General features: G+C 32.6%; 1 protein-coding gene across 4 annotated transcripts in view; it reads right to left on the bottom strand.

Annotated features, from left to right (window-relative positions):
* PIP4P2 (phosphatidylinositol-4,5-bisphosphate 4-phosphatase 2) overlaps positions 1 to 12809 on the bottom strand; it is a 78080-nt gene continuing 65271 nt past the window's right edge. For 3 of the 4 annotated variants that reach the window (XM_054497729.2, XM_063668960.1, XM_063668961.1), the window contains 2 exons: positions 6185 to 6275; positions 3805 to 5350 (listed from right to left, as the gene is read on the bottom strand). In XM_054497729.2, the coding sequence (XP_054353704.1) occupies positions 5207 to 5350; positions 6185 to 6275 (235 nt within the window). In that variant the 3' untranslated portion in view covers positions 3805 to 5206. Of the gene's footprint in view, positions 580 to 3804; positions 5351 to 6184; positions 6276 to 12809 lie in introns of those variants that run through there. The other variant, XM_063668959.1, reaches the window with a different exon arrangement.

Raw genomic sequence — 12809 nt, forward strand, 5'->3', positions numbered from 1 at the left:
TTTATTTTTCTGTTTTTAATCTAATATTCCACTTCAAGTCAAACATATGCATGTTTAGCAAAATATAAAGAACATAGTATTTATTTAAATGTGTAACTGAATATGTACAACAAATTTTAAAATTAAAAGCCTGTACAAATTTTTATTAGCATTCTGTGCTAATAAATCATTTTCATAAATATTGCTATTACAATAAAAAGAAAATACAATTACGTTATTTAAAGCTCATCGCATGTCAATTTCCTCATATTTAATAGAAAATACTTCTGACTGGGTGCATACGCCTTTAATCCCAGCAGCACTTTGGGAGGCCGAGGCAGGCGGATCGCTTAAGCTCAGGAGTTCCATTCCAGCCTGGGCAACATGGTGAAACCACCTATCTACAAATACAGAAAAAAAAAAAAAAAAACAAAAACTATCCGGGCATGGCGGTGCACCTGTAGTCCCGGTTATTCAGGGGGTCAAAGTGGAAGGACTTCTTGAGTCCCAGAGATCGAGACTGCAGTGATTGACAGGTTGAAGCTGCAGTCAGCCCTGAGATTCTGCTTCTGCACTCCAGCCTGGCTGACAGAGTGAGACCTTTTTTCAAAAAAAAAAAAAAAAAGAAAGAAAGAAAGAAAGAAAATATTTTTACTTAGCCTTCCTATAATTTTATGCTAATTATAAAAAAGAAAATACATGTAATAATATTTTGCTACATAAATCAAAATGCTCTAAAATTAATGTAGTTGGATATAATATCAAATTCATTAAAAATTTTAAATTATTCTATGCTTTTGAAATGACTATTTTGGGCAAATATTTTCTAATAATTCTCTTTGTACAGATGACCTACAGACAACGAACAGCAGGGGGCACAAAAATCAAAAGTTTTTCACTACAAAGTGAAACAATAAAACCTTATGTAGTGGAAAGCAGACAGACTGATTCCAGCTGGCTTCCTCACATATAAGCTAAGTGACCTTTAATTATTGAATCTGTCTTAGCCTTTTCAATGGTAGAATCATAACTGTGACAGATTAAATGTTAACATACGTAAGGTGGCTACATAAACAGTAGGGCTTTTGTCTTCATTGCTTATTACATATGTATGTATGAGCATACCAGAAACGTACATTGAATAAATGAAAACTTAGATTTTATAGCAATTTATGCAGATCATAAACAGGGAAATGGCTGTAGAGGTTTATCATAGCATATGAGTGCAAGTATAGCCATATCAAAACTAAACAAAAGCTAAACAAAAGGTGCACCAATATCTCACAAATCACCACTAAAGAACTTACTCATGTAACCAAATACCACCTGTACCCCAATAACTTATGGGAAAAAAATAAAATAAAATAAATCTCAGCATTTTTCTGTATGTGAAAATATGAATGCCAAAGTGGATATAAACATGTGATAATATTTTCTGCATGGTGTAGTAGTGTTTCTTCTTCTCCAGGTGTGATCCAGGAAAAATCTCCAATAGAATCATGAGGGAGTGATTGTTTTGAATGCAGATTCCTGTCCTACTCAGCATCTACTTTTTCAGATTTGTGGGAATAGCAGTTCAATTTCCTCTGGTAAAACAGAAACAAGAATGCTGTACTTGCTTCCTAGGTTCTTGTGAATATTTAAACAGCCATGTATTGTGAGGTTAGCACTCTACTTGGCACATGTGAAGTTTCCTTTTTTTCTTCTAAAATAACATATATGTACTCACAAACGACTTGTTCAAGAATACCTGGTCATGGTGCCATTTTTTTTCTCTTCTTTTCTAAGAAGAACTAAGGCAATTTTTGCTACTTTGAACAGCAAGGGACAAACACATCATTCCTTTTCTGATTCATGGCTATGGTGTATTCTTTCAAATAACCTCTTCCCAGTTATTTTCTATGTTCCCTAGGCACTGGAAGACATGCTCTACTTAAAACAACAAAACAAAACAAAATAAGAAAAGACAACACTGAGTATAAAGTCTCATAAATTTGAATTTAATTAATTAAAAATTTTAGGTAACTCTCATAGGACTAAGCTTAAATATATATTCTCTGACTTTAAAGCTTAAGGTTTTATCAATGACAGTCATTGGTTTGAATTTTAATAAACTCATTTTAAAACTTTTCAAGAATCAAAATGAAAATTAACAAATATTGATGTAATCATCATATACTACTCTTATCTATTCATCAAGAGTAAAACCTACTTTCCAACAATCTAGTTCAAAAATAAAGTAAAAATAATTTCTCTCTCTTCGCCCAGAGATAACCACTCCTAATATTTTTGGTTTATTTTCCTTAGTTTTTTCAGTATGTACACATAAAATACATTTTCTAAAATGTGGATCATATTCTATGTATCACACAATTTGTGAGCCATTTCCAATTCAATAGATGAAATTTTTCATCATATTCTTGATTGCCTATTTCATTGTATAGGTGTGCCATAATTTATTTCTTCAATCCCATGTGATTGGATTATTGGACTATATTTTTACTCTTTATTATAAACAGAAAATTGACAATACCTTTAGGATAAATTCTTAGAGAGAGAATTAGTAGATCAAAGAATATGTGGGGGGTGTGTGTGTGTGTGTCTGTGTGTGTGTGTTTCCAATGTCCTTAGCATTACAGGGGTATTATTGTACTTTATACTTCTTTGTTAATATGGTAAGTGAAAAATAGTATCTCTTTGTTTTAACTTACATTCTTCAAATATTAGAAAATTGGGAGCTGGGTGTGGTGACTCACACCTGTAATCCCAGCACTTTCGGGGGGCGAGGTGGGCATATCGCTTGAGCTTAGGAGTTCCAGACCAGCCTAGGCAACATAGCGAAACCCCATCTCTACAAAAAATACACACACAAAAAAATAGCCTGGCATAGTGGCGCACGCTGTGATCCCAGCTACTTGGAAGGCTGAGGTGGGAGGAAGGCTTGAGCCAGGGGAGTGGAAGCTGCAGTGAGCCGAGATTACACCACTGCACTCCAGCCTAGGTGACAGAGTGAGACCCTGTCTAAAAAAAAAGAAAAATTGAAAAACAGTTTATGACCTATTGTAGTTATTTTGTGATTGCTTTTTCATACCGTTAGTCCCTTCCGATATTACAGTCTTTCTCCTATTTTGAAAATAGCTTCACCAGTTTGTCTTTTGGCTTTGCTTAAGGGTTTTTATCATACAGAAGTATTTTGGGGATTTTTTTGTTGTTGTTTCATTATATCAATCCTTTCCTATATAATTTCTTCTTTTAGGTTCTACTTAGAACGTTTTTTCTTAACCCAAGGTTATACAAATACTTACCTATACATTCTGGTACAAAATATAAAGTACATATTCAAGTGTATATAGGAATTTAAAATCGCAATTCATTCAACCATTTATTCATTCATGCATATTCATTCATGTATATTGAGCACATGTACACCAAGAACTGTTCTAAGTGGGGATAAAGCTGTGAACAAGACTACCAGGGTTCTTGCTCTCATAAAGTTACTATTCCAGAAGGAATATGACATAGCATATAATTTAATGTGAGCTTTCCAATCAATGAGGGAAAGAATGGATTATTCAATATACAATGCTGTTACAACTAGTTAACCATTAGGAAAAGAAGTAAAATTATTTTATACCTAACATCAAGTGTATTACAAATGGATTTAAAAACTGTATTTTAAAAATAAAACCATTTGAAAATAGTACAAAAAACATAAATGAATATTATATAAAGAAACAGGTACATTCCTAAACATGAAAACTTTACAGCAAGATTTCAAGGCAACTCTGGAAGTGACATTATTTTTAATGGAATAAAACAAGGTAATTTTTGAACAATAATCTTTATTAGTGTATTTTTAAAGGTACATATAATCCTGAGCTATAGCATTTATACATTTGTCATTTACTCTTTGAAGTATACATGTATTTTGCTTCAAATTCTGTGATGAGTATGTTTTTATACTAATCAGTAACATAAATAATTTAAAATATTAGTCTTATCTCTGGAATCACCAATCAATTTACTCAGATGATCTCACTGTCTAATTCTACTACATAAGACTGTAGAACATTTGTGATTAAGCAATTTCTTTTTCAAAACTGCAAAGATGGGCAGTGCGAGAGCTGATTCCATAAATTTCAATGAATTCTTAAAAAACTATTTGTTCTTTATCTCTGATCTATTTTCTTGAATAATTTGGGTAATTACCTGATCAGTTACCTTTGAGAAGAATAGTAAAAGTATCTCTAATCTCAACATTTTAGCTAATGTAAAATGTCATAAGCTTCCTTCAAATATAAGTAGTACATAATTACCTCAATAAGAAAAATTTACCATGATCTAAGGAAAAGGGGCACAACCCAATGTAAATATATCTTTGAATAAATGGTTAAGTATCATAAAACATGTTATGTGAAATACTTCCTCCAGCTCTATAAAGGAATACATAGAGCTGATAAACATTAAATTCCATAAATCCAGACCAGATCTTTTATAAATGGTAAATAAAAAGACAAAAATGAAAGACAAAAGTCCTGTGATCTTTGAGAAAAGACATTTATCCAACATCTCCAACTGTGGACAAATAAATATTCGTTCTTGTATTTTAAATTACTACCAAAATATTTTATCTTTCTACAAACAACAAAAAACAAGCATACAGTATCTAGAAATTTTTTTTTCCTCTGACAAGAATGTCAAGTCTTTGAAGGTACACTAAATTTTTTTTTTCTCCTGAATAAGGTCACTATAATCTTAGGTTAAAGTTACAGTAAGCAGTTCAAGCAAAATGCATATTGCTTAGATTTTAAGCAAGCAATTTTGATACTGTTTAATTAAAATGTAAATATAAATGTGAAACTATTGTAGAAATATTTATAAACACTTAGGAATACTCATGTATCAGCAAGTAATGAAATAACTTATTTAAAAATAATAAAAGGGTGAGAGTAAATGTAATGTTTGGTAACAAATCCAAAAATATCTATAAGAGATGTAAAAGAACATGAAAAGGCTTTATTATTCAAATTTTGAAAACCTAGCAGCAAAACAATTTGCATATAATATAGTGCAACGAGCATTTGTTCATAAAAGACTCCCAATGTCTTGAAACGATTATACATAAACCAGAATGGAATCCACTAGGATAAATAATTTAAAGATGTCCAGAGTAGCTTACCAAGAACTGCTAGACACTCTCACCTGCATTACTGAATCATAAACAAGCTTATGCAAAACTGTGTTCTGGATAACTGACTCTTATGGCTCCCCAATAACAAGCTCGGATAAGGCAGATCAATCCTAGGAGATAAGCAATTGCCCAAGAAACATAGGTTGCTCGAAATCGCCTTGAAAAATCTTGGGTGCCAACCTAAAGTAAAAAGCAATATAAAAACAAAATATTAGAAACTTTAAGAAAATATCCGCTTAGAGAACTTGTATCAGCTTACATGTGATTGTTATGAATTATACCCCCAGACTGAATACACAAAGTCCTTATAAGAGTAGGTGTATCTGTTGACTGCAACTGATAGACCATACTGCTACTTGTAGTAACTACAAATGTTATGAAGTAAACAAAAAAGCACACTAAACTATATTATCTCTACAAGGAATTTAATCCATGTAACTTCTTACTATCATGGGACACAATAGGACATTGCTAATAATAAGGGACTAGTTGTACTGACAAACAAAGGAGCATGGAAATGGCAGCAAAAGAGATTATCTTCCTCTTCTGGCATAATCGCCATGCTAACTGCTTAGCTCCAGTCTCCTCTAAAAACAAGCCATCCTCATATTGGTAATAAATCTCTGCTTGATTTGGATAAACAGAAGAGTGGTTTTTTTAATCTCTGTAGCTGAATGAATGTTGCTTTGAATAATAAGATACCTCATAGCCATACAAAATTAGTTATGGCACTTATTTTTTTTTAACTGGGCTTTTGCTAAATAGATGATAAAATCCCCAACAGTAAGGACTTTTGGAGGTAAAAAGACACCATTTCACTTGGATGGGCGAGTTCAATCAAAAAGAGGTCCATGGATTGGGTTTCTGATTGCTCATAATCATTCAGAAGCTTCTAGTGCTGGCATGCCAAGGATGCAGCCTCTTCAGGAATCCCTGAAGGTTGTCCCAGGCCTCATGATTGACTACTGATAAAGTTGAGAGGACGGAATTCTAACATCAAAGTGTAACACTCACAGTTAACCCAACTCCAATGAAAATACATATCATTCCAATGGTAATGTATGCACAGCAGCGTCTTCGTGGAAGTGCACTACCCACTGAGGAGCTGCAAATTCATAAAAGCAAAAGAGAACATTAAGTATTTACATAAAAATTCTCTATTTCATTTTTGTGAGTACTCATCTATGGCTTTAGTAATATTATATACTTTTTATTCATTGCTTCAATTTTATAGACAAGAACATGCATTAAACATGTCATTTTCAATGGGTGACAAAATCGTTCAGGGTGAATTTGTGATATTATTGTAGCTTTAAACAAAGTTCAAGCTTTGGTCATTGATAATATCCACAGAAATCCACTGTAGTACCTACTAATCTCCCAAGATAAAAGTTTATTTCCAAAGAGTCTACTTCAGAATGGAAAAACAGCTATCTTACAAATAGCATTTGATTTTTTTACAGTTAAAACAGTATATGTTTATGTAAAAAATTTAGAAAGTAGAATAAAAAGGAAAGAAACAATGAAGAAAAAGGAAAAGAAAAAATTACCTATAATCCCAATATCATAAAATAGTCACTCAGTATTTTTGCATACTTTCCTCTAACCAATTTTGTACCTTACCAATATATAGCATGAACTTTTTGCCATAATATTCTCAAACTAAAATTCTGATGGATGAATATAACATAATTAACAAATTTTCTACTATTGTACATTAAAGTATGTTCATTATTATACATAATGCCAACAAAGTATCATTTAAAAGCATTGTGCTTATTTTTAATCATTCTTAAGATTTTTAAATTTAGAATTAGGATTACAAATTAAAGGGATTAAACTTTTTGAATTGTTTTTAATACATACTGCTAAAAACCCTCTACTGTGCTATTCAATTGAAATTCCAAATCTAATAGTATTAACCCTCTCCATTTCTAATTGTGGTAATTTTCAAAATGATATGTTATAGCAGAGATTAGTAGCCAAATTAGCACTTTCCTCTCTGTCTTAACGTACATATATTTATTACTATATACCATATGCAAGGCATCATGTTAGTGAATGACACAGAAGTATCTGATTCACCTTTGTGTGGCCAGTGTCAAGATTATGCCTAACACATAATAACCTCTCAAAGAATGTCTGATGATAAGTAAAATACAGAAATTCATCACTTACTAGGCATGGTTTAGAAATATGTGATTCCAAATAGGTTAATTTTGCATACAAAATTATTTCCTTTAATTTCCAAATCTTTTTGAAAAACTGATGAAGTTTGTTGCAAATATACATCGTAAATTTTCCTGGGTACTTGAGCCCAAACACAAACATCTGGATGACCTGGGGACCACCATTAATTACTATATTGTACAGCTTGCTATCTAGAGTTACTAGGGCATGTAGGATTCATTGCTTTTATGTAACATTTAGCCCTAGTCTATTTTTGGTTTTAATTTCTATGCATCCACTGGTGGTTTTTCCTGCCTTATACATCACAGTTGGTTGTTGTTTCTTATCACTGCCTGTGCATCTGCCTTTGGCAGTTTGTAATATACCATTCATTAGAAGCCAACTAAGCTTATTAGAATTATGTATTGAATAAGTCAAAAGTTTCTAAGTGAATATTAGAGCAGCTTTTCTGTGAGCCAAGAGAATACACTTTAGTATATTAATTTCAGTGCATGAATTCTGCTTAGAAAACCTGTGCTCTCTTTTCATTACTCAAATTAAATAGTCACTACGTCTGAGAAATCTTCTCAGAAAAAAATAACCTACTGCTACTCCACAACTCAAGTGCCATCTCCTCACAGGATAAGGCAATGACCAACAAGCACTTATTAATCATAAAATCTCTTACACATTTAGTACATATGTGGTATCTACATGCAATATATATTACTGGTACAAAAACAGACACACAGATCAATTGAACAGAATAGAGAACCCAGAAATAAGGTCACACACTTACAAACGTACAACTATCTGATCTTCAACAAACCTGATAAAAACAAGCAATGGGGAAAGGATTCCCTACTCAATAAATGCTGCTGGAATAACTGGCTAGCCATATGCAGAACATTGAAACTGGACTCCTTCCTCATACCAAATTTAAAAATTAACTCAAGATGGATTAAAGACTTAAATGTAAACTATAAAACTATAACAACCCTGGAAGACAATCTAGGCAATGCCATTCTGGACATAGGAACAGGCAAAGATTTCATGATGATGACACCAAAAGAAACTGCAACAAAAGCAAAAATGGACAAATGATATCTAATTAAACTAAAGAGCTTTTGCACATCAAAGGAAACTATCAACAGGGTGAACAGACAACCTACAGAATGGGAGAAAAATTTTGCAAACTATGCATCTGACAAAGGTCTAACATCCAGCATCTATGAGAATTTAAACAAGAAAAAAAAACCCAGCCCATTAAAAAGTGGGCAAAGGACATGAACAGACACTTTTCAAAAGAAGATATACATGCGGCCAACAATTCTATGAAAAGAAGCTCAACATCACTGATCATTAGAGAAATGAAATAAAAACCACAATGAGATACCATCTCCCACCAGTCAGAATTAATACTATTAAAAAGTCAAAAAACAACAGATGCTGGTGAGGTTGTAGAGAGAAAGGAACATAACATTCAGAAATTCAGAATACAGAAGTTTAAAAATAAGTTTATTTTTCTAGCAGATAAAACTTAAAGGTAAATGTACAGCCTAGGGTTGGTAGTCAGCTCTACTCCCTGATTGGTATTGCCAAACTCTACACAGGTAACAACGTTCCTGTCAGTTGGCTTTTCCACTCAATTCAAAGAGGAGAGAAAAAACAAAGACAGGCAATTTTGTCTTTAAGGACAGTATCAGAAAACTGTACTCATCACTTTTGTTCACATTCCATTGGTCCTAACTTAAACATGGCCACACTATCTGCAAGACAGTCTAGGAAATCCATCTCTAGCTGGGTGGCTAGTCAAATTCAGAGGTCTACTAATAAAAGGAAGGAGAAAACAGCAGTCTCCGTTATTTTAATTGATATTAACATTACCTTTTAATGTTGGCTAGTGTTTGCCTGGTATGTCTTTTCCTTTGGTTAGTGATTGATGCTTGTATCTTTTTCTATCCTTACACATTCATTCTATGTTCTACTATTCATGTGTTCCTTCTTCAAATTGTATATAGCTGTTCTTACATCTAGTCTTACCATTTCTGTTAAGTTTTACTAGCAAGATTAGTCTAATGATATACATGGACTATTTCTGACATCTTATTTTGGCTTTCTACTATTCCTGTATTTTCTGCTTTTCTACCTTTATTTCCAGACTTCTTTTATATTTACCATGACTCTTTCATTTCATTTTCCTCTTATTATTCTGAAAGTTTTACAATTTATTTCATTCATTTGGCAGTTGCACTTAAAATTTTAACATATATATGCTTTACAAACTAAAGTCAATTATTAAATCCATCTTCCTGCTAAATACAAAGATTTTAGAAAGCTTTAATACCAAACATTCCACTAGCATCATAATGCTATTGTTTTCCAATATTTCAGTTTTATTGCATTTTTGTTTCTCAAAATTTATTAACATTAATATAATTGGTACTGTCATTTTTGCTATTTTATACAGTAAATGTTTCTGGTGAATTGTTACAATTTCTTGGTTTACCTTTCCTTCCTGCATTGCAGAAATTTCTTCTGGAATATTTGTTCATATTCCCTAGTTCATCATTTAGCAGTTTTTTTTTTCAGTAAGGGTACCAGGATGGTAGATACCCTGGGTTTTGTTTGTTTGTAAATTTGTTGGTTTTGCTTTTGAAAATATGCTTATTTTACCTTCATTATTCTTTGATGATTTAGATAGGTGTATAATACCAGTTTGACAGTTAATTTCTCTTAGTATTTTTGATGTAGCTTAAAACTTGTTTTCTGGCTTCTATTTTTGCTGTTGAGACATTTGCTGACAGAACTGTTATCTTTTTCTTATTGAAAATATGCCTTTTGTCTCTCTGCTTTTAATTACCTTCTATTTCTCTTAGGTTTTCTACAATTTCACTGTAACACATTTACTTATCCTGTTTGGATTTCATTGTTCTTTTTGAATATAAAAATTCATATCTTTCATAGATCTAAAAATTCTTTGAGATATCTCCTAAAATGCCATATCCCATTCTTTATTTGTTCCTTCCAGATCAGATATATAATAGGCATCTTAATAATATATTTTCTCTTAATCTTACATTCATCTTTGCCTCTCTATGCTAGATTCTGGGTAATTCACTTACCTCTATCTTCCAATTCACAACTTTAGTCTTCACCTTTAGCTGATCTGTTCTTTAAACCGTACGTGCATTTTAATTTCTGTAATAATTTCTAGAAGTTCTATTGTTTCTTTCTATATCTATCTGGTTATTTTTTGCAAATTTCTATTTGAGACAATTATAGATTCACAAGCAGTTGCAATAAATAACACAGAAAAATATCATGTGCCCTTTGCCTTATTTCCCCCATAGTAAATCTTGCAAATTATAATACAATATTATAAACAGGATATTAACATTCATATAATCCACCAATATTCAGATTTCTCAGGTATATGAGTATGGATTTGTCTTTAATTTTATGCAATTTTATCACATTTAGGTTCATATATCTATTGCCACAGCTAAAATAGAGAACAGTCTATCACTGTAAGGATCCTTTTACAACCACACCCTCCTTTCTGCCTATCCCACACCCTGGGCCTGCCACACGATCATTAATCTGTTCTCTATTTCTACAATTTTGTCATTTGAAAAATGTTACATAAATGAAATCTTACTGCAGGTAACCTTGTATGGCTAGTTTTTTTTTTTTTACTCAGCATAAATTCAATTCATCCAAGCTGTCGCATGTGTCAAATTTGCTGCAAACACTCATATATACATTTTTGTGAGTACCTGGTAATTTTTAAATAGTCTTATATGTTTTCTCTTATTTTTATTTTAAAACATCTTAGGCATAGTTTTAACATACTCCATATTTAATAATTACAAATCTGAAGTTTTTAGAAGTCTAATTATGCTGTTTGTTGTCAATGTTGATTATGCTTCTGGAATCTTGTTTTCTCCTATGACTGGTAACTTCTGTTGAAAACTTATCTTGACAGATCTCAATATAAAAAAATTTTGGCATGCATAGTTTGGGGGTGCTTTCCTACACACAGAACTTTCATTTGCTTTTCTCAGGCTCCCTAGACTGATACTAACCCTAAACTTTAAGTCAGTTTCTGGAACTAGGTTTTCCTAGATCGCGTAAGTGATGTAAAAATATAAACCTAAATTCACTGTTCTTATAAATTTTTTCCTTTGCAATCTTCCTTTTCTGGTTGATTTCTTTTTCCTGACACACTCTTTTCCAGGGGAAGAGTACTTTAAGTACTTTATTGGGAGGAGGCAGTATTCTAACCCCGCCACCTTGTGTGAGGCCAACGCCTTCTCTCTCGTTCTTCCAAGGCTCTAGATCCCTAGTATTGGCATATACCTTCAGGATAGTCCTGGTTGTCACTTAATCTTCATTTTTGGTCCCTGGGGATTTTCTTAACTGTCGTATGAGTTGAGCTATGCATTTAAAAGGATGATTTTTACAGTTAATTGGTTTTTTATATTACTACATGTGAAAGTCAAGGGCATATACAAAAATGTGGACGGTGAATCTCCAAGCTGAAAAGACCATTCGATGCTCTCAAACATCTAACTATTCACTCTTCAAATTATTAATCTTTCGCTTCACAAAAACACCTTATGAAACACTAGGATTAGTGTTTCATTACATTACATTACAATTTTCAGACAAGGCAGCCAGGGATGGCTTTATTACACAAGACTTAAGGATAGCTTAAAATGTGAATACATGGGGGAGTAAGTCATTTCAGCTGATTACATTAGAATTGTTCAGGTGTTAAAAGACAATTTGTTCAAGGAATAAGCGCAGAATAACCTTTCTGCCACAAAATGTTTCTACAGATGAATAGTAGAAGCAAGGGATGTTTCAGCTAATTTTTTAGGTTAAATACGTGTTTTCTAGGTAGACAAGGGCGAGGAAAGGAGTAGCCAGGCCATTCTAGGTCTAGCAGGATAAGACTCAGGAACAGAAGAAAGAAACTGCATAATATTTTTGTGGAAGTAGAAGTGCAATTTGTTGGGGCTAGGAAGTAACTAGGTTGTGTGTATAGAGATAGAAGAAAACAAAGATATCACTAGAAAAGTTAGGCAAAGACTAAAAGAAGTTTGGAGTTTGATTTTGGATTTTAGGCAATGGGCTGATAGTAAACCATATGGTACATTTATGCCAGTAAGTAGAAGAAGTCCTCAGAATAATTTATATGAAACTAAATATACAAACCTAAAATAACAATGGAAATTGTACCTCTTTGGGTTGTGCAGCATACAACTTGCACAACTGTAGACCATGGCTAAGAAATTGGGAGCCACTAAAAGATTTGATGCCAGAGAATCTAAAATGATGTATGCATTTAGGAACTACTACTCTAGTAAATGAATAGACAATTGCAGTATTGGAGGTCAAGAGATAAATTAGAAAACCAATGCAATAGTCCTGGTGAGAGATGCTGAATACATGAACTGAAGTA

Source organism: Pongo pygmaeus, chromosome 7, assembly GCF_028885625.2.
Source record: "Pongo pygmaeus isolate AG05252 chromosome 7, NHGRI_mPonPyg2-v2.0_pri, whole genome shotgun sequence".
Lineage (NCBI taxonomy): Eukaryota > Metazoa > Chordata > Mammalia > Primates > Hominidae > Pongo > Pongo pygmaeus.